The sequence below is a fragment of the Chiloscyllium punctatum genome, chromosome 1 (genome assembly GCF_047496795.1).
Source record: "Chiloscyllium punctatum isolate Juve2018m chromosome 1, sChiPun1.3, whole genome shotgun sequence".
NCBI lineage: Eukaryota > Metazoa > Chordata > Chondrichthyes > Orectolobiformes > Hemiscylliidae > Chiloscyllium > Chiloscyllium punctatum.
The window spans coordinates 21,219,382-21,242,221 of record NC_092739.1 but is presented as its reverse complement, the minus strand read 5'-3'; the positions used below and the strand labels follow the sequence as shown (position 1 = coordinate 21,242,221).

General features: G+C 40.7%; 1 protein-coding gene across 4 annotated transcripts in view; it reads left to right on the top strand.

Moving 5' to 3' along the window:
- The window catches only part of LOC140480468 (tolloid-like protein 1), a 339,587-nt gene that overhangs the window by 248,373 nt on the left and 68,374 nt on the right, over positions 1-22,840 (top strand). For all 4 annotated transcript variants that reach the window (XM_072575408.1, XM_072575486.1, XM_072575570.1 and 1 more), the window contains 4 exons: positions 7,855-8,000; positions 10,852-11,047; positions 20,552-20,677; positions 22,165-22,325. In XM_072575408.1, coding sequence (XP_072431509.1) covers positions 7,855-8,000; positions 10,852-11,047; positions 20,552-20,677; positions 22,165-22,325 — 629 coding nt within the window. The remainder of the gene's footprint in view (positions 1-7,854; positions 8,001-10,851; positions 11,048-20,551; positions 20,678-22,164; positions 22,326-22,840) is intronic.

The following is a 22,840-nucleotide window of genomic DNA, read 5'->3' as shown; positions in this document are numbered from 1 at the left end:
ACTGCCTCTGCTAAGAACCCTGATATTGGAGATCCCATGGGTGTTCCGTTGGTTTGTCTGTAGGTTTTTTTGTTAAAGGTGAAATGAGTGGTAAGGCATAGGTCCACTGGCTTGATGATATTGTCCTTGCTGATGAAGTTGGTGGTGTTTGGTGTATGCGACTTTGGTTCTTCTATAAGTGTAGTCAGTGTTTCCTTGGCTAGATTGATGTTGATGGATGTGAACAGGGCTGTTACATCAAAGCAGACCATTATTTCATCCTCTTCTATCTTGGTGTCTTTGGTCTTCAGGAATTCTTAGGTAGAGTGGATGGAGTAGTGTGAGCCTTCTCCTAAGTGTTTTAGTCATTGTTGTAGCTTCTTGGCCATCCGTAGGTTGATGCTCCAGGTAGTGAGACTATGGGTCTGAGACGGGCTCTTGGTTTATTAATTTGGGGTAATCTGTAGAAGCGTGGTGTGTTGGATCCGTCTGGTGTCATTTTTTGGAAGTCGGTCTTATTTATTTCTCCAGATTTCTGAAGTTTTTTGAGTAGGCTGTGATTCGGTTCTCTAGTTGTGGGGTCGGGTCTATCACCACTTGTTGGTAAGTGTGCAAGTAGAGCATTCACTTTCTCAATGTAATTTCTTTGATTTAAAATGACTGTCAAGCATGCTTTGTCTGCAGGTAGGATAACAATGTTTTTTTGTCTTTCTATCACTTTCCTTTTCTGTGTTTCCTTCCTTTTTCCTGCTTAATGTTGGTGCAACTGTCTGTCTGATGGTTTGCTGGGTTTCTTCTGAGTTGGTTGTCTTTCAGTATTGTTTCTATCGCTGCTAAGAAACATTTGTTATCCGCATCCTGGAAGTTGTCATTTAATCCTCACTAAAACTGCCTTTTCAGTGCCTGTTAAGGGTCAATCAGATAAGTTTTCTATCCATGTTCTGTGTTGTCAGTGTTATTATTTTGTGTAAGTCTAGTTTTCTCTGCAGGCCTAGTTTTTTTTTTTCATTTTCTGTGTTTGTCACTGTCTAATGTCTATGGCTGTTGTACTGTCTGTCCATTCATGGTGTGTTGCATTAGTGAGTAAAGATTTTGGTGCAAAATTTCCCAGTTGTATTTATGGAGTCTGTTGTGGGTATCATTAATCATTTCCCTAAGCATTCTGTGACTCTTTTACTCAACTACTCTTTGACTAGTGAGGTTTCAAGGGGAGGTTTGTATTGAAGACATTTTAGGTAGTACCGGTTTCCTTATGCATTTGTGCAGGAAGTACAGCTGTTCATGGGTGGTGCTATGTCAGATGGCATTGGTTTCCCATTTTTGGGCCAGTTTTAGCGTATTGTTCCCATAGGTGTTAGTGAATTTTGAAAAGATTTGTAGCTCAGATTGAGGTTCTGGCTGGAGGTTTGCTTGCTGAGCTGGAAGGTTCATTTTTCGGATGTTTCGTCACCATCCTAGGTAACATCAGTGAGCCTCCAGATGAAGCACTGGTGGTGTAGCCCACTTTCTATTTGTGTTTGGGTTTCCTTGGGTTGGCAACATTATTTCCTGTGGTGACGTCATTTCCTGTTCTTTTTCTCAGGGGGGTGATAAATGGGTTCCAAGTCAATGTGTTTGTTGACAGAGTTCCAGTTGGAATGCCGTGCTCCTAGGAATTCTCGTGCATGTCTGTATTTGGCTTGTCCTAGAATTAGAGGAAATCTTTAAGACCATCAATAATACCCTTACTAGCACAAAATTGAGGAAAACAACAACAAACTGCCATTCCTAGATGTCGCAGTAGAACTTGAATTGAATTGAATTGAATTAAATATATTGTCATGTGTACCGAGGCATAGTGAAAAGCTTTGTCTTGCGAACAATATAGGCAGATCTCATAGTTAGATAGCATAGATAAATAAATAATAGGTAAACAGTGGCAAAAACAAAAACACAGGCACCCGGGTCCCAATGAACATAGTCCACCAATTTCTCAGCAACAAACTCAAACAAGCAGACAAAACACGTCCAAAAAACCTAGCCACTCTCCCCTACATCAAAGACATCTCAGAAATGACTGCCAGAATACTCAGCTGAAAAATGTGTTACTGGAAAAGCACAGCAGGTCAGGCAGCATCCAAGGAGCAGGGGAATCGACGTTTCGGGCTTGAGTCCTTCTTCAGGAATGTCTTGAAGAAGGGCTTATGCCCGAAACGTCGATTCTCCTGTTCCTTGGATGCTGCCTGACCTGCTTCGCTTTTCCAGCAACACATTTTTCAGCTCTGATCTCCAGCATCTGCAGTCCTCACCTTTCTCCTGCCAGAATACTCAGCCCCCTTGGCATCATGGTAGCCTACAAACCCACTAACACAGCAGCTAATTAACTTGAAAGACCCGATATAGAACACAAGCAAAATTAATGTAATTTACAAAATACCTTGCAAGAACTGTAACAAAAATTACATTGGATAAACCGGAAGAAAACTAGCCATCAGGATACATGAACATCAACTAGTCACAAGAAGACATGACCCACTCTCACTAGTAGCCTTACATACAGATAAGGAAGGACACCACTTTGACTGGGACGACACATCTAACCTCGGACAAGCCAAACAGAGACATGCATGTTAATTCCTCAAAGCATGGCATTTCAACAGGAACTGTATCAACAAATACATTGACTTGGATCCCATCTACCACCCCCTGAGAAAAATAACAGGAAATGACATCACCACAGGAAATGACATTGCCAACCCAAGGAAACCCAAACACAAAAACATAGGATGCGGGCTATACCACCAATACGTCATCCAGAGGCTCACTGAAGATGTTACCTAGTATGGTGACAAAACGTCCAAAAAACTAACCTTCCAACTCAGTGAGCAAACCTACATCCAGAACTAGAATCTCAGTCACAACAGCTTCATCCATTGAGAGTACTGGAGTATAGAAGTCTTGCTTCAATTCATAGAACATGGTGAGACTGCAGCTGGAGTTTTTCCTCTTGTCTAAGGAAGTACATGTTTGCCCTAGTGTGAATGAAATGGAAGTTTGTTAGACTGATACCTCAAATGGTAGCACTACATTAGGAGGAGAGATGTATGGGTGTAGCACGAGAACATAGCATTGAGGTAGATGGTCAGCCATGGTTGAGAATGGTGGAACAAGCTCGAAGGGCTGAATGGCCTACCTTTGCTGCCATGTTTGTATGTTTTAATGTGCATTACTGAGATGTCATGACAATAATGAATGACAGTTTAGACAATTACATACAGAACAGGTGACACCCTGCCCCCACTTTCTCCTCACTACTGATAGTCCCTGATGAAGCGTCACCAGACCCAAAACATTATCTCTGCCTTTGTCCTCACAGGTTCTGTCAGAAGTACGGAGACTCTCCAGCATTTTCTGTTTTTGTTTCTGACTTCCAGTATTTGCAGTTCTTTGCTTTATTTTAGCAATTAACTCGCTACCACATCTTTTCCAGGAATGCTCACCTCGAAGATGATGTTACTCCTCTCTCTCTGACAGGATTTCCATTCTAACCTTTCCTCCTTGTTCTCCATCGTTAATCACTTATTCAGCTTCTCTTCTGTTACCTACCTATTTCATAACTCTCTTGCCTCTGTCTCCATCTATCAGTTCACCCCACTTAAATTTCAGCGGAAATGCCACTTTCTCTGAGCTACTAACAGTTTTGATGAAGAGTCACTGGATTCAAAATGTTAACTCAGCGGGTCTGGCAGCATCTGTAGGAAGAAAGCAGAGTTTTGTTGCACAATAAGTGACCATATTTTGTATGGTCAAAGTGATGGGTTTAAGGAAAATCTTGAAAGATTGTAGCAAGCTGGAAGGTATAAGATTTTGGGGAAAATTCTGATGATGATGATTTGGGATGGAGGTGAGAGGTGGTTGGGAAGGAGTTATTTTTATTCTATTGGAGGATGTGATTGTCACTGGCTAGGCTAGCATTTATTATCAATCCTTAATCGTCCTTGAGAAGGTGGTGGTGAGGAGTTTTCTCAAACTAGAGCAGTCCATGGGATGCAGGTATGTCCATAGTACTCTTGGGAAGAGAGTTTTGATCCAACAGTGAAGAAACAGTGATATGGTGGGGATGTCACTAGGCTAGTAATCCAGAATCCCAGGCTAATGTTTTTGGGATATGGGTTAGAAACCCAGAATGACTGCTGGTGAAATTTGAGTTCAATACAAATAAATCTGGTCTAATGATCATATAATCACTACTGAATTTTTGTCAAAACCCATCGAGTTCACTAAGGAAGTTTGTCACCATTTCCTGTTTTGACCTACATGTGACTCCAGTCCCATAGCAATGTGGTTGGCCCTTAACTGTCCAATGGAGTTAAGGTGGGCAATAAATGTTGGCTGAGCTAGTGATGCCCACACTGCATAAATAAATCATAGATCATAGAATCCCTGCAGCATAGAAACATGCCCTTCAGCCCAACCGGTTTACATCGATCCTCTGAGGAATAACCCACCCAGACCCATTTCCCTACCCTATTATCCTATACATACCCCTGACTAATGCACCTAACCCACGCATCCCTGAACACTATGGGCAATTTGGCATGCCTAATTCACTTAACCTGCACATGTTTGGATTATGGGAGAAAACTGGAGTACCCAGAGGAAACCCACGCAGACACCGGGAGAATGTGCAAACTCCACATAGACAGTTGCCCGAGGCTGGAATCGAATCTGGGTCCCTGGCGCTGTGAGGCAGCCGTGCTAACCACTGAGCCACTGTGACGCGCACAAATAGTGGTCATGTTCCATGCACCTTCTCCTTTTTCAATGGAAAATGTCATAGGTTTGGAAGGTGCTGTCTAAGGAATCTCTGAGTTGCTGTGGTTCATGCTATGGATGGTACATACTTCTGCTACTATTCATTGAAGGTGTAAGGAGTGAATGTTTAGGGTAGTGGATGGGATATCAATTAAGTACGCTGTTTTTGTCCTTGGTGGTGTTGAACTTCTTGTATTGTTGGTTCTACACTCATCCAGGCAAATGGGAGTATCCTATCACATTCCTGACTAACATTTTGTAAATATGCACAGGCTTTAGGGAGTTGGGGAAGGAGTTATTTTGTACAAAATTCCCAGCCTCTGATCTGCTCTTGTAAGCAGTATTTATAGGCCATCTAGTTCAGCACACCTGACTTATAAAAGCAATCCCATTTATTAATTTTAAAGATCTGACATACAAAGGTTTCCTCATATTTACAAATGATTATTTTGAATTGTCCTGTATTGTATTCTGACTTGTGAATATACTCAGGAACGAAACCAATTTGCAACACGGAGACTGCTATATCTGATCAGTGCTAGGCCAGTTAAGTCGATATTGGGTGATTCAGCACTGGTGATGTCATTAAACGTCAAAATGGTTAAATTCTCTTTTGTTGGAGGTAGTCATTGGCTGGCACTTGTGTAGAGTGATGTTACTTGCCATTAATCAGCTGAAATCTAAGAATTATCCATGTTGCTACAGGATGGAGGTGTCATTCACAAGAGGCTAGAGCTGAAGGAGCAAGCAGCTCTTAGAGTTGGTGGCTGGAGTTTTTAGCAATTTGAAGCAATTCAGATACCAGGATGCCAATCTTAGCTTTGAGGTATTGTTGACCTCAAAGTTCAACAAGAACAAAGAATGCAAGTGAACAGTACTTGATGCAGGTTACAATATGGGCAGCAGAGACTTTGGGAGGTAAATTTACACGGGTGTTCTACCTGTCTGCACTGGAATGCTATGGAAATCTTTGAACAAACACAGTAAAAGCCATTTATGTTATTTCTCTAGGCTTTCTGCAGCCCTTCTGCCAGAAAATTACAGAAAATGAGCAAGAGAAATATCATGGAAATTCACTCCCACTATAATCAGTCTAAACTTATAAATTAAAATGATTGTGCATATAAAGTAATTCAATGATACAATGTACAGTAAAATTTAGTGAAAATTAAAGGAAGGCACAATAATGTATTGCATTTTATGTCACTTTAAAGTGACATTAAAGTGTTCAGTCACTTTAATGATATACGGGAAGACAAAAAACATTTTTATACTTCAGTACTTGTTTGAAAAGAATTCTACCTGTCATAGTATTATGTTCTAATCCTGGAAGAGATCCCAGGTTTGGTTTTAGCCCAATTGGGGATCTGTAACTTTTTGCTTAAAGTCGATGATATTCAGGAGTCCCAGGCGAAAACGAAAAAAATCTCTCAAAGATTCCATAGGTTTGAACAATCAAACATAAACGTCACTATTCCGAGTCAAATTGCTTACAAGATTTGTTTTAGGCTTTTAACAGTAATATGAGAGAAATTTAAATTAAGAGACAATGTTGTCTTCTCCCCTAATATCTAAAACCAACAACAGGTACATGTGAATGAATCCGTAAACGGTGGTCAAGTGCAATACCCTGCACATTAAAAATGGTGAACACAACAAAGAGAAGTGACACAGATTTGTTAGCCATTTACCCAGTAATTACTGTGAACCACAAAAGTCTTGTTGGCACTCAGATCTTCCTCCAAAAGCATTTCATTCTTCATTTTCGAAGACTTCACTTCTCAACTTTCTCCAGCGTTTCTGCAACCTTGTGTGACTGAATACCTGCTCTCCACCTGGTGGTTCAAGCTTATCTTCCAGTCTGTGCTGGCTCATCTACAGCTCCTAAGCTCACCTGTGTCTCTCTCAGCCCTGTTTATATGGACCTTGTATACACACTGTCTGGACTCTCTTCCTTGGTTCCTCTGCCAGTGACCACCTTTCAGTCTTTTGGGGTGAGGGGTGGGGTTCTTTTCTTGGGTGCTTGTTGGCTTTGGTGGTTTCTAAGTATTGAGAACCCAGAATAAATTTTCTCCAATTCTTGATTTTGATTACCTTTTGAACAGTTTTTCACCACCCCGGAAGCATTGGAGTCCTTCTGGGTTTTGTGGATGCCAGCACCCACCTCCTGCCAAAATTAGGCTCATTCTGGATCACATGACTCCCAGTTTTCATGCTAGATCAACACACTCCAGCTGACTGGGCCCTTTTAAGTGTTTAAAATGTGTACCAGGTGGAGAACACATGCCCTGCTCTGTTTTGCACGTGCCAGAACACTTGGCCTGCTGGAAATCGAAGTTATCAGCCACCACCAGGAAGGAAGGTAAATTTCATAATAATTATCCCTTCCAAATGATAAACTATTGACTTGTCTGAAAATGATAAACTATTGACTTGTCTGATACTTGGCAATAATAATTTTCAGACTTAAAAATTGTAAATGATGTCCAGATGCAAAGCTTGTCAAAGGGTAATCAAAATCAGTTGAAGCAGGATACAAGAGTTTTGGAGAAGGTAACTGAGAGATCAGAAGAAATTACAAACCACTAAAGATAAAAGAGCTAGAGGTAAGACTAAATTCCTTGAGAGACTGAAGAGTGACTGCCGGTAGAGAAACTTTACTTATCTTGCTCCTTTGATACAGAGTCCCTTAAATTGACAAAAAAGCAAATAGTTGTTTTGGAGTGTACAACATCCCATCAATGTTACAGAGGAATGGGGTTACCGCTCGAATCTTCGGTTTTTTCACTGTAACCTGGGCAGAAGTGTGTTGAGTTATGGTGCATAACACCGAGAACTAGAGGCACACAGCAGAGGTAGGTTATACTTCTGTTCTTACATCCAGCATTGCAGGAGGAGAACTGCACTGTGAAACCTAAGAATCGATCATATAATGTAATTCATAGCATTCCCATCTTCTGTTTTTAGATGGAGCATGGTTTCACATATATTCGTACTTGCTATGTTGTGTGTAGAATTCTACAATTTGTCATCTTGTTAATTATGCCCCTGCTTACACATGACTTTTCTTTTAATTATTAGCAATTTGTGGTGGTGAGATCAGTAAAGAATCGGGACAGATCCAGTCTCCAAACTACCCAGATGACTACAGACCAATGAAGGAGTGTGTGTGGAAAATAACAATGTCTGAGCACTATTACGTAGGATTAGTTTTCCAGGCCTTTGAGGTAACTTTGTTGCGTGATAAAAATTTCATAGCAAGGATGTTTAAGTAATAGACCATCACATATGGTGAAGATACCTTCTTTTAGCCAAAGCAAAGTGTGAATAACTGAAGAATAAATTATTTTCAGAACTATAATCTCTAGCTAAGATTATGATTGCTTGGTTTTTACACACAGATAAGTTAGCAGCACAGTGGTTAGCACTGCTGCCTCATAGCACCAGGGACCAGGGTTCAATTCCAGCCTGGGTGACTGTGTGGAGCTTGCATATTCTACCTGTGTCTGCATGGGTTTCCTCCCGGTGCTCTGGTTTCCTCCCACAGTACAAAGATGCCCAGGTTAGGTGAATTGGCTATACTAAATTGCCCGTAGTGTTCACGTTAGGTGCATTAGTCAGGGGAAATGTTGGGGAGTTAGTCTAGATGGTACATTCTTTGGAAGGTCGGTGTGGACTTGTTGGGCCAAATGGCCTGTTTCCTCACTGTAGGGATTCTATGATTATCTATGATAAAGAAATATTTCATTCACTGTCATTGGAATTTGAATTCAGTATATTTAAATAGTAAGATAGATTCCAATCTTCATGAGCTTAGTGAGTTTTGGGAAGATTTGTAGCTCAGGTTGAGGTTTTGGATGTAGGTTTGCTAGCTGAGCTGCAAAGTTCATTTCCAGACGTTTCGTTACCGTATATTCAGTGGGCTTCAGGTGAAGCAATGCTGAAAATTCCTGCTTTCTATTTATATGTTTGGGTTTCTTTGGGTTGGTGATGCCATTTCCTGTCGTGAAGTGACTTCCTGTTCCTTTTCTCAGGGAGTGGTAGATGGGGTCTAACTCAACGTGTTTGTTGACAGAGTTCCGGTTGGAATGCCATGCTTCTAGGAATTCTCGTGCGTGTCTTTGTTTGGCTTGTCCTAGGGTGGGTGTGTTGTCCCAGCCGAAGTGGTGTCCTTTCTCATCCGTATGTGAGGATACTAGTAAGAGAGGGTCATGTCTTTTTGGGGCTAGTTGGTATTCATGTATACTGGTGGCTAGTTTTCTGTTTGTTTGTCCAATGTAGTGTTTGTTACAATCCTTGCACAGTATTTTGTAAATGACATTAGTTTTTCTTGTTGCCGGTATAGGGTCTTTCAAGTTAATTAGCTGCTGTTTTAGTGAGTTGGTGGGTTTGTGGGCTACCATGATGCCAAGGGGTCTGAGTAGTCTGGCCGTCATTTCTGAGATGTCTTTGATGTAGTGGAGAGTGGCTAGGGTTTCTGGACGTGTTTTGTCTGCTTGTTTGGGTTTGTTGCTGAGAAATTGGCGGACTGTGTTCGCTGGGTTCCCATTCTTTTTGAATACATGGTATAGGTGATTTTTCTCTGCTCTGCGTAGTTCCTTTGCTGCAGTGTGTGGTGGCTCATTGAAATAACATTCTGATGCAGGTTCGTTTGTGGGAAAAATCACCCATACCGTGTATTCAAAAAGAATGGGTACCCAATGAACACAGTCCGCTGATTTCTCAGCAACAAACCCAAACAAGCAGACAAAACACATCCAGAAACCCTAGCCACTCTCCCCTACATCAAACGCATCTCAGAAATGACTGCCAGACTACTCAGACCCCTTGGCATCATGGTAGCCCACAAACCCACTAAAACAGCAGCTAATGAACTTGAAAGACCCTATACAGACAGCAAGCAAAACTAATGTCATTTACAAAATACCGGGCAAGGACTGTAACAAACAGGCAAAAAAACTAGCCACCAGGATGCATGAACACCAACTAGCCCCAAAAAGACATGACCCACTCTTCCTAATATCCTCACATACGGATGAGGAAGGACACCACTTCGCCTGGGACAACACATCCATCCTATGACAAGCCAAACAAAGACACGCACGAGGATTCCATCAAACAAACACATTGAGTTAGACCCCATCTACTACTCCCTGAGAAAAGGAACAGGAAGTGACTTCACCACAGGGAATGGCATCACCAATCCAAAGAAACCCAAACATATAAGTAGAAAGCAGGAATTTTCAACATTGTTTCACCTGAGGCCCACTGAAGATGTTACCCAGTAGGGTAATAAAACATCTGGAAATGAACCTTGCAGCTCGGCGAGCAAGACTGCAACCTAATTGGTCTGATTTAGAATTCACCTTTTGCTTCTGTGGTTCATATGATTCAGGGTTTTGTAACTGAAAAGTTGCATTTTATATTTGGAAGCAGAATTAGTAAAGGAAAGCAAAGTAAGAAATCAATTTTATTTTCAATTTTTAAATGTGTGAGAAAGTCAAGGAATGAATTAGAATACTTCATGGAATGTGGAAGTATTCCAAGGAATTGAAGAAGATTGAAAACTGTGGTAAATTGGAATCATAGACTGGCAAAGAATGGGCAATAGGTGGTCAATGGGCAATGAGTAGTAGTTTTGGAGAACAATGTGGGAATTTTCTTATAAGGGGAAAATAAGGGCAACGAGAATCGGTGCTTCCTGGGTGATAACTGGTTTTGAGAATGGAATGAAATGGAAAAGCAGTGTGTATGACAGATGTTGCTTCACAATGTAAGGGAAGTTGGGTTAATATAAAAAATAGTGGTTTAAAAAAGCAAATAAGGGGGCAAGAACATTGAGAATAGATTGATACTGAACATGAAAAGGAATCCAAAGGTGATCTATAGACCAATCAACAGTGATTGGATTATCAGAGGAGTGCTGGAGCTAAATAGGGGCCAAGATAGAAATCTATTGGTGGAGTCACAAAACACATTAAAGATTTTGCATTGGTGTTTACCAAGGAATTGATTTATTGACTTTAACATGAGATTTTCATGTGCAAAAATGAGTAAAATGTTTTCCTTCTGTCCTAGGTTGAGAGACATGATAGTTGTGCCTATGATTATTTAGAAGTCCGAAATGGTAATAATGAAAACAGTCCCTTAATTGGGCGGTTCTGTGGCTATGATAAACCAGAAGACATCAAATCAACTTCCAATACCCTGTGGATGAAATTTGTTTCTGATGGAACAGTTAATAAAGCGGGATTTGCGGCAAACTTTTTTAAAGGTACAGATATGTAAAATCCAGAGTATTGTACGAACCAGTTAATACGCTCAGGTAACATCCTAAGTCACTTTCTCTGATACATAGGAAGAATAAAACAACTCTCCTGTTGTGTCAATAGCTAAAAAGTGTTACTGTTTCAATCCAGTAAAACCTGCTGAGTTTTCAATGCAGATAGATCTGTACGTGGGAAACAAAATTGTTATAGTTACTTCTCTAAACTTTCTGAAATGATGCAGTGGGTAGAATTTTACAGCTCTTCCTAAGGCATACTTGGAGGTGGGAAATGACATTTCATTAGGCGATTTGGTGGTGAGCCTGAACACCACTGTGTTCCTGTCTCCTCCAGAATTTTATCTGGGTGGGAAAGCCCAAGGTCGAAATTGATCTTCCACCTCTTCCCATCCAAACTCCTCCAATGTCAAATGAGACCATTAAGTGACCAATTAATGACCATTTAAGTGCCTCATCCCACTACCTGCTAGTATTAGTACAATGTGTATGAACCTGCTAACATAGCATCCATCTATAACAGATAAAAAGGAGCAACTTGCTTATGAGCTCCTAGTGAGGGGGTAGTGAGAAAGGTTCCTGCAACCGTGTTCAAATGATCTTGGTGTCTGTCAAAAACGACAAGACTCTGTTCTTCACCCTTGCCTTAATTGCTGACCCTCATTACACTGCTACCCTTGTGATTACCCTTTCTCTAACAGTATCCTTTCTGCTATTAGTAACCTGGCACATCAGTTACCCCTTAACATTAGATCTCCAGTTGGTCATGTTCCTGCCAAAAGCCATGGCTCCCCATGGCATTTTCAACCTCTGATTGACTAGTAGCCATCAGTAATGAGGGTTTCTGTTCTCAGGGTCCTTCATCCTTGGGCTCAGTACTGTTTACTTGGATGTTTGTGTAGCACTGAATACTCTTGCGCCTTCCTGGAGGAGACATCACAGGTCTCCCAACAGCGATGCTCTCAATACTTTTATAAAATCCTGCCCAATATATATTTAAAATTCATGATGTAATGTAATCATAGAGATAAGTGCAAACATGGAATTACTTGAACTGAAGAATATGGTATAAAAGTGAACCTAGGCCCAAAATTAATTAATTAATCTTCTGTCTGAGCCATAGGCCCCTGTCTGTTGCTTTACTAGAAGTTGTTTTCTGTGCAGATGTTTTTGTTCATGGCCATTTGCCATTGCCTTCTACTCCTAGAGGCAGGATGAGAAGGCAGATCCCAAGATTACCTTAGAACAGGAGTTGAACCTATGCTGTTAACATTATTCAGAACAACATGCTACCAACCTGCACAACTGATCTAACTGGCTCCTGACCAGAAATAACACAGGAAATGGATAAAAGGGTGATTTTAATCACAGAAAAAAAATCATTACCATATGATTGGTGACACAAAAACTTTGAAAATCACAAGCCTGTCTCCAACCAGTCTTCAGCCCAACTATTTCTAAGTTTAATGAAAGTGAGGGAAGAGCTAATTGGCCATTTGTTTATTAAAATGAGGCTACCTGCCTCAGACTTAGCCTGACCTAGCCTCCAGAAACCTAGCAGCTCAAAAGATGCAACAACTCCTACTATATCTTTACAGAATGGCTTGTGGTCCAGGAAGAACAGAAGCGCTTACTTTGTGCCCTACCATTGGACATCCTGACATCAGATCACACTTCCATTTGAGGATGAATGCTTCCAGTCGAACCTGTCCCAATTCCAGAATCAAACTACAAACAGGGATCAGAACCTCCTCAATAGAATCAAAGACCACTGATATACCTCACATGAAGCGTCAGAACTCTGCAACATGTAGGGAACCAGACATCTGGTTTTCTGGAAACATACTGTCTATCTCCCCACCCACAACTCCCTACCATCTCCCCACCCCCACCCCAGTCCCCTCAGTTAATCTTCCATAGTTAGTACCAGAGCCTGAAATTCCATTTGTGCCTCCCAACAATATACTCTTTAACTTCAGCCTGAGTTTAAAAACTCCAATTACCACCAGTGTGCAGTTATCTATTATCAGAGTTGATAACTTATTGGGATTGAGATTTATTTTACTTTGCTATTGAAATTGAGGGCATGTCATTGATGATTGAAGAAGTATTTTCTCTAAGTTCAGTATCCGTATCAAATGCTTAAGTGGCCACATGTAGCACAAAGAGATGCAAAATAAAGCTTGCTGTAAGTCTATGCCACCACTGTGCATAATCACCCAAAAGCACCAGTGCTTGTGTGTTATATTAGGTTTTGTGCTCCCTCAGCATGAATTTTCACTGAGGTCATGGTGTTCAAGGGGCATTAGATGATTATTTGGATAAAAATGATTTGCATTGGGACAGTAAAAAGCAAGAGATTGACACTAGGCAATGATGTTTACTTGACAAGCCACACAATGGAATGAATGACCTCCTTTTGTGTTGTGACTCTTCAATGATTCTGCGATAATGTCAGGACTATTCTTGGCTCTGCAAACTAAGCATGGATGAAAGTGCCCAGAGCTTTGTAATTTTTATTCCTTAGGGAAGGCTTTTGGGAGTTAAACTAGAAACATTGCAGAATACTTCTTTCGGGAACTGGCATTTTGTTCGAGGCTACCTTTTTTTAAGAAAAAGCAAAAGAACAAAAGAAAAAGCCCTCACCTCTCCCACCCCATACATTTTCACACCCCATCTATGCTAACTTATGCTCAAGATGCAAGGGGCCAGAAGGAGAACCTATTCTCAGAAGTCCCTAAATTGCTTCACCAAATTTACTCTCAGGAGTGACCAGTCAGAGGAAAGCCACCCCATAAGTAGAATGGAAGGGAGTTGTGAGGACCTGCTTCTGCACTGACAGGCTGACCTCTCTTCTGTGCTTGCTTGCTAATAGGTTCACTCATTGCTGGTCTCTGTCAGGCAGCAATGGGATTGTTGTCATTGGCCTTAGCAACCTCTTGCTTCGGAATGATGAAGACAAGCTAAAGAGTAGTCTGTCTGTTGCCTAATACAAGTAAGATGTTGCACAAATAATGCCGACTTGAGCAGGTTACTGTATGATGTCCCGGACAATGGAACAATAAAAGTAAAAAGGCTTCACATGCTGATGCTCTCAAATGCAAACTGTAAGTACTGGATCCATTGACACAGTTGGCATCTGCGAAGAGAAGCAGTGTTATGTCATTGACCTATTATCAAAATTGGAAGAAGTTAGTAACTTAGTTGACTGGTCCTGTTTTATTTCTGTTTTTGTAGGATTAAGAGCAAAGTAAAATAGGATAAGATAGAATAGTACTCCATTAAAAAGACAGTGAAAACTCTGGTGGAGATAAATCACTTCCTGGTAACAAGAGAGTACCACTTCCACTATCCTTGCACCTTTGTGTCTCCTACTAACAGACACTGAAGAGCAGATTGTCTGCTATTTCCATTACACAATATGTGAAATGAGATATTCAAGAAACCTGGAGGAGCAGCACTTCAATTTTAAAAATGTAAAAAATATCAGTGTGTAAGATTTCACATGAAAGGTTACTGCTGTAATTAGCAATTTTACAACAGAAGTAAAGCATTAAGGTTAAATGGTAAAACTACTCTAGAAATTTAAAGGGGTCACTTAGATTATAAAATTAATCAGCTTTAAAATGGCATATTTCTTTAACATTTATTGAAGCAGTTTCCTATCTTGATGGATTTATTTTTCTCTAAATGATACAAGCTAAAGCCAAAGGAATTTTAATCTTTTAAAATTCTCATCCTTATGAAGAAGTTATTAAAAGGTTCAATACTATCTACTTCACCAGCACATAAAATGTCTTGATACAGCATTGACTTTAGTTGTAGCACTGGGACTAAATCGTGTCAGTTGATTTGGTTAGTTCAAGTTTAATATTAATGGCATCAAGCTGCCAAATTCATAAGCGAGCCAAAATAAGATGGTTGACTTGTTTAAATTATGAAGATGAAATAATCAAGATGACGCACAACGTAGATTTGACATTGAATATAATGTTACAGGTTTAGTTTTAAGAAGTTGGATACAGTTTTGCCAGTTACCATTCAGTTTGCCATTGTCAGCCCCTGTTAACATGGATGGAATGTTCCCAATTGCAGTTTATACTTTTAGATTTAGATTCCTTCACAGTGTGGAAACAGGCCCTTAGGCCCAACAAGTCCACACTGACCCTCCGAAGAGTAACCCACTCAGACCCATTTCCCTCTGACTAATGCACCTAACACTATGGGCAATGTAACATGGCCAATTCACCTGACATGCACATCTTTGGACTGTGGGAGGAAACCAGAGCACCCAGAGGAAACCCACGCAGACGAGGGGAGAATGTGCAAACTCCACACAGACAGTCACCCAAGGCTGGAATTGAACCTGGGACCCTGATCTGTGAGGCAGCAGTGCTAACCACTGAGCCAGCGTGCCAACCCTATAGAGTAAGGTTCACAGTGCGCAGATTACAAAACCCCCCTCACCCCAACTCGGAGTGACTTTCCTCACTCCATTTTCTGTTCTTCTTGTTGGTTATGCAACTGGGCTCTTTAACCTCCTTGAGGAATTGTACAGCAGGGGGAGGTGTAAGTGCTCATTATTCCTGGGACCTTCTGATGTTCATGTCACAGGTGCCAGATTTAAGATCCAGTTGCAGACCACTTCAGACACTGAGCAAGGAGCAACAACTCACACTGTGGTGCTTGACTGTTATGGCCAGAAAAAAGGAATGCTTTGTCCCCACTTTGCAAACAGGGACTCTCAGCCCTTGGTGGACAGGATTGTGAAGAGGTGGGTTGTCCTTTTCCTGCAACGATCACAGGACACCAGGCCAATTCCCGGTCAGTGCCGTGCCATGCCATGTGATATCCAACAATGAAGGAAGAAGATCACTGAACTTCTGTGTCCCACAATTTTGAATGCCACATTTTCTCCTCACTACCTCACACTCAAGACTGCCACTTACTTCAAGTCTGCTACTGCAAATGTATCCCACCAAGGCTCAGACTCAAAATCTCACCCTGTCACATTCATCATGTCTGGTCAATAGTTCATACTCAGTTCATCCTCCTAAGCTGTAAGCTACGTCCTCTTTCTGTCCTTCCTATTCATTTGATGGGGACTCCTCATCACCTCTCCTGCTCCTGTATCATCACTAACTGCTTTTCTATCCACTTCCATCATGCACACAGCCTCCCTTTGTCTGATTGCAGGGAAAATAGGCCCACAACCAGGTCAAGATGGCAAAGCTGATAGTGGGACTGAGAGGTGATAAATGTCAGGCGCTTCATGCCACAGAAGTACAAGATTTCTTGAATTACCTATAGAAAGGATGACCATGCATGTAGGGGAGATTGGAATGGCCAACCAACTTAGTAAACTTTCTTGTGCTGTGCTAATCTCCCATTACCACCAGTGCTAACTCATCGTTAACTTACACAAGCATTTACCCCTCTTCGATGACAAATGCCGCCTTTTCTCAAGGAGGCACTAGAAGCACCTTACGAACCTCAACATAAAGACCCAGCGACTCTCCACTCCACCTTCATTCTCACTTTGCCCACAGAAAAAAAAAAGAATGGGCGGCACGGTGGCACAGTGGTTAGCACTGCTGCCTCACAGCGCCAGAGACCCGGGTTCAATTCCCGCCTCAGGCGACTCTGTGTGGAGTTTGCACATTCTCCCCATGTCTGCGTGGGTTTCCTCCCGGTGCTCCGGTTTCCTCCCACAGTCCAAAGATGTGCAGGTCAGGTGAATTGGCCATGCTGAATTGCCCATAGTGTTAGGTAAGGGGTAGATGTAGATGTAGATGTAGGGGTGGGTTGCGCTTCGGCGGGGCGGTGTGGACTTGTTGGGCCGAAGGGCCTGTTTCCACACTGTAAGTAATCTAATCTAATCTAATCAGACAATACACTGGCAAGGCTTTCACCTGCATGCGTGACCATTTCAGAAATCTTCAACTCAGTAGGTACTCTAGATGAGAGTCAGGAACACAATCTGGTGTGCATATCACAGACACATCTCTGCAACTTGTCATGGAAGGAATGTCCTAGTTCTCTCACATTCAGGGGACTGAAGGAGACCACCACATCCCCTGGCATAAATGATCCCATAGACTGACTGCATAGTTATCCCCTGACTGACTCTTGTCTCCCTCCACCCATTTTGACTTTCATTCATTGTCATTTGCTTCAAACACGTGCGTTATGTTTGCCTTGTAAGCTGCTGCACGTGTGATGTTGACGTAGCATGGTGCCACACAGTGCCATGTTTGATGATTGTTCTAAGATTACTACCATGACAAGCAGCATGCCTCTTCCTCTGCACTGAGAAGTGATCTAGACTACAGATGTTGGCATCCAGTAGCTGACCAATGAAGACACTGTGTGCTGAAAAGTAATGTGACCCACGCAGAAACTGGCAGCATGGAAGTCCTTTCCTGAAATCAGTGAATGTGTGCTAAGATAACAACGTGAAGTATACGGAGGCTGACAAGTGCAAAATGAGTGACTGCTAAGAAAGCAATCTAAGCCTTGAGCTGTATCATATGTAGATGCATGAAATGCTGCCAGTCTGTTTCAGTGTAAAGTGAGAGGCTGGCTCAGATATACACTGTGCAGTACCGTGCTCCATCAGCATCACACCTGCAGCAACTTACAAAGCAATTTGCACGCCAGTTGTCCATAGGCAAAACATACAGGTTATAGATATCCCGGAGTTCCAAATCAAAGTGTTGAAGGGTTGAAGTGGTGTAAAAGTTGGTCCAACAATCCACATGGCAGTTTGGTGGGGATGATAGCTAACCAACGCTGACTTGAATGTACTACAATTTGACGAAGATGGTGGCCATCGAACATGTAGGGATGTAGTTATGTGGCATCAGTTGGTGATAGAGTGAGATAAAATATTGGTAAGCTGCGGACACCAGGTTTGCACTCTGATTTGTATGTCAGGAAATTCTGCTACTTAGTGATAGGGAGGGGCAGCAAGGGATTTCAGAACAAGATTGAAAGTTTTAAAATCAGGAGCAATCTTTTTTGCACTTCAGAGGAGAAAATTAATTGGTAAACTGATTTTACTTTTTGCTTTCAACTTTATGCCATAGCGATTGATTTTGTAGTAGACATGTTTAGAAAACTGCGAGATGTGACCACCTTCAATATTTCCAAATCATCCCTAAAGGGACAAATTTCAATGATTACAAACTGCTACAAATAACGTGAATTCTTTATTAGGTTTAGTTTGCAACAGTCACTAAATTATAGCAAAATTAAAGCTCTTTTTGATCACGTTTTCTATTTTTTTAATACTTTGCCCAAACTTTTTTGACCAATAACTTACATTTGTAGACCATTTACTTACGATACTTGTATCGCCTATACAGTGTATTCAAAAAGAATGGGTACCCAATTAACACAGTCCACCGATTTCTCAGCAACAAACCCAGACAAGCAGACAAAACATGTCCAGAAACCCTAGCCACTCTCCCCTACATCAAAGATGTCTCAGAAATTACTGTCAGACTACTCAGACCCTTTGGCATCATGGTATCCCACCAACACACTAAAACATCAGCTAATGACCTTTAAAAACCCTCTACAGGCAACATTTACAAAATATGGTGCAAGATCTGTAACAAACATTACATTGGACAAACAAGGAAAAAACTAGCCACCAGGATACATGAACATCAACAAGTCACAAAACAACATGACCCTCTCTCACTAGTATCCTTACATACAGATAAGGTAGGACACCACTTTGACTAGGACAACACATCCATCCTAGGACAAGCCAAACAGAGAGACACATGAGAATTCCAACCAAAGCTCTATCAACAAACCCATTCACTTGGACCGCATTTACCACCCCCTGAGAACAAGAACAGGAAATGACATCACCAACTCAATAAACCCAAACCTATAAATAGAAAGCAGGAAACATTAGCAGTGCTTCATCTGGAGGCTCACTGAAGATGTTACCTAGTATGGTGATGAAACATCTGAAAATGAACCTTGCAGCTCAGCGAGCAAACCTACATCCAGAACCTCAACCTGAGCTGCAAATCTTCTCAAAACTTGCTAAGACTCGAATCAGTTCAAAACTTTTATTTTTAGTCAGCAACATCAAAAGTAAACAATAGACAAATAAATAGAAATTGCATTTATTTCAGGGAACAGACATGTACTGCTTAGTCAACGACAGACAATAAACTTGCAGTCAATGAGTAATCACTAACTAACTTCTCATCTATCAGATCTGAGTGTTACATAAATCATGTCTGCCTTGTTGTGATAGTTACTCCAGTGTTCTATCAGACAGATGTTTCTCCTGGTCTGTGTCCTCATCTTTTTAGGAAGGCTGCTTCCATATTCCTAGCTCTTCAGAGTAAATCATAACCTCTGATCCTTGCTGCGTTTGCATTGCGCACAGCATATTAGGATGTGCAGTATGAACTGTATACTGCAAGCCCCTACACCCATCAGACTATTTCTAGCATTCCTCATCTTCAGGAGACCTCTTGTCTGTTCCAACATGATCATGTTCGAAGAATGTCCGCATTATATTTGCGTTCAATCTCAATTAAGGGACAAGAGTGTTTCTTCCAGGCCCATCTGTGGCAGCAGGGTGAGCAGGCAGCCCAAGGGCTCCCGGAGAATGGGCCAAAGTGGAGGGGATCGAGCCCATGTAGAGTACGAGACCAAGCACTTCAGAATGACTGTTGAACTATTAACTTTTTCCTTTATTTTCCTCCTTTATACTAAGAGGGACTGTAATGTTTAACTTTTTAACTTTGTGTCTTTATTTTTCTACTTTGTACCTAAGATTTTGTACCTGAGCTAGCGCCAGGAATGGCGACATTGTACACTTTTCACTTCTGTACTTGAGTACACATGATAATAAAACTTAATTCTAACATTCTGTGATTACCTGCACCCACTGCCATTAATCCCCCTTGATCCCCAAACACCCTGTCTGTGATCTCTTGCTTGTCTAGCAAAAGAGCCTAAGTGCTGATACTTTTCTTTTGGAATGCACTGCCTAAAAGGCTGATAAAAGCAGATTCAATAATATATCTCGAAAGCAAATAAGATAAATACATGAAAGGAAAGAAAAATCACAGGTTTTTGGGGAAAAAGCAGGTGAGTCAGACAGTATTTAGGAATATTTTTCAAAAGGTTGACACAGGCATGACTAGCTTTATGATCATTTTCTATACTTTGTCATTCTATGCTTCGATCAAATAGCTTGCCCAGGCGTTTAGATTGTTTATATGATATTTATATCAATCATTCACTGATTAAGACAGAGAGTATAGAAGTTACAGACAATCATCTCCTCACTCAAATGCATTAACAATCTCATTATAGTTTCCAAAAAAAATATCAAGGACATTGTTTACAGAAAGAGAATTCCATTCCAAAACAAAATATAACCAGCTTGCCAAAAATATCAAAGATGTACAGTAACCAATTAATAATGTTTTAAAAATTTCTTTACCATCTCCACAGAGGAGGATGAATGTTCCAGACATGACAATGGAGGCTGTGAACAACAATGTGTGAACACCCTGGGCAGTTATAAGTGTGTCTGTGATCCAGGCTATGAACTTGCAGCAGACAAGAAAAGTTGTGAAGGTAAAAGCTACAAATATAAGTACTAAATAACTGCAGGCATGCAGCATTCACATGTGATTGTTCTGCTACTAGCAAATTTCAGCTCGGAGAAAGTAGATATGCTAGGACTCTCCACTGATAGAACACTGGGTTCGTAATTGCATTTCAAGTTCATCTAATTTAGCTCAAGTAGTCAACTCACTTCCACTGGACCATTTGAGACAGAATCTTCCTGTTCAGAAGGGAATAAGAATTAGCACAATGTCTGATCCCCTTATTTTTAATTACCCTCTGCTGATACTAGACTGCAATTGCTAGCAACTATAAGGGAAATTATGAGCCAAATTATTTTGTTCAGGTCATTAAAAGAATCACACAATCACTAACTGATCTTTATATTATTAGTGCCATGTATGTACAAGGTTAATTAGTTTGATGACTCTTTGTTACGTATATTAGCAATTTTCCAGTTTTGTTTTAATGCTAGCTATCACTCCTTAAACAGTACCATCCTAAAGGCAGTGACTGATGATGAGATAGTGGGTAAATTTTGCCAGGCAATATGCCTCTGGCTGAATAGGTAGTTAATGTATAAGACAGGACCACAGAATGTGATTTACCCAAATGCTCACTCTTCACTTGTGAGCCTGAGGAGAGAGTTTTAATTAGTAATTTCATCTGGGGCATTGCAGCTAATTACTACGTAGACCACTAAACTTCAAACAACAGTCATTAGAGAGTAATCCAGCACATTTGATTTTTGATTTTTTTCTTTGATGGAATATCAGATTTTTGGCAAGACTGGCATTTGTTGTCCATCCCTAATTGCCCTCAAACCAAATAAACATTACAAAAGGCATTTAAGAGTTAACCATAATGCTGTAGGTCTATTACATGTAGACCAGACCAGGTAAGGATTGCAGATTTCCTTTCCTGAAAGACTTTATTGAGCAGTTGGATTTTCATGACAACTGATAGTCTCATGGTCATCAGTATTGCAACCAGCTCTTTATTCCAGGTTAATTATTTGAATAAACCCATTTCTCCAAGCATTAGCCTATGCCTCTGTTTACTAGTCCAGTGATTTCAAGCAATTTCTATGTCAGAATCTGGAGTAGTAACAATGAGTTTAATCTGAACCCTGCACAATAAGTAGCTTGGTGTCCTCCCAAGTATTTCGTTTATTTCAGAAATATACAATACAGAAGGATGCCATTTTGCTCATCATCACTATGTTGGTTCTTTACTACAGAAATCCAAAATTAGTGTCTCTGTCCGTCTCTGTACCCACAGAAGCATTTAAGCTAATCAATGTCACGTTCAAATCATAGGTAAAATCATGACTTGTGTCGAAGATTGTTTGGAATGCCTAGCCATTTCATCATTAATGATGTACTAGGCTGCTATTTACATGCATGTTTGATGTTTTGAACAGGTTGTATATTTATGCTAATGATGTCACTTAGGATCTCCAGTTCATAACATAACACTGACTGTTTTAATTTTAGCTGCCTGTGGAGGACTGTTGTCAAAACTAAATGGAACAATCACCACACCAGGCTGGCCTAAAGAATACCCTCCGAATAAAAACTGTGTTTGGCAAGTTGTGGCTCCTACCCAATACAGAATCTCTATGCAGTTTGAATTTTTTGAATTAGAAGGCAATGATGTGAGTATTTTATGCTACCAAATCACAAAATTAAAATTCATAATTTTAGCTCAATCTAATTAAATTGATGTTTCATTTTAAATATATTAAGTTCAATTGCAGGGTTTGCTTATAGAACTTGACAAAAATAATACCTTACCATATCCAATCTAGTAGATAGTGTCCTATGCGACATATAGTGGCCAATTACTTACTTCAAGTCTCACACGGCATTGTTTCTGAAGTGTATTAACTGGACTCAGATAATTTGGAATATTAAGTCAAGCAAATGAGCAAAATATGGAAAGTTGGGACAAACAGCACATGTGCCTGAGTCCTGCCAATATGTATTTTGAATCGCATTCAGGAAAATTCAATTCTAAGTTTTTATCCTTCACTTTTGATCAGAAACTTGGTACTGATCAAATATATTTCCACGTAACTTGTTACTTAAATCCCTCTTGACATTGTTGTGAGGTCAACAGGAACAGTGCTGGGGAAAAAATAATTGGCATCTGCTTGTAGGAATTGCACTT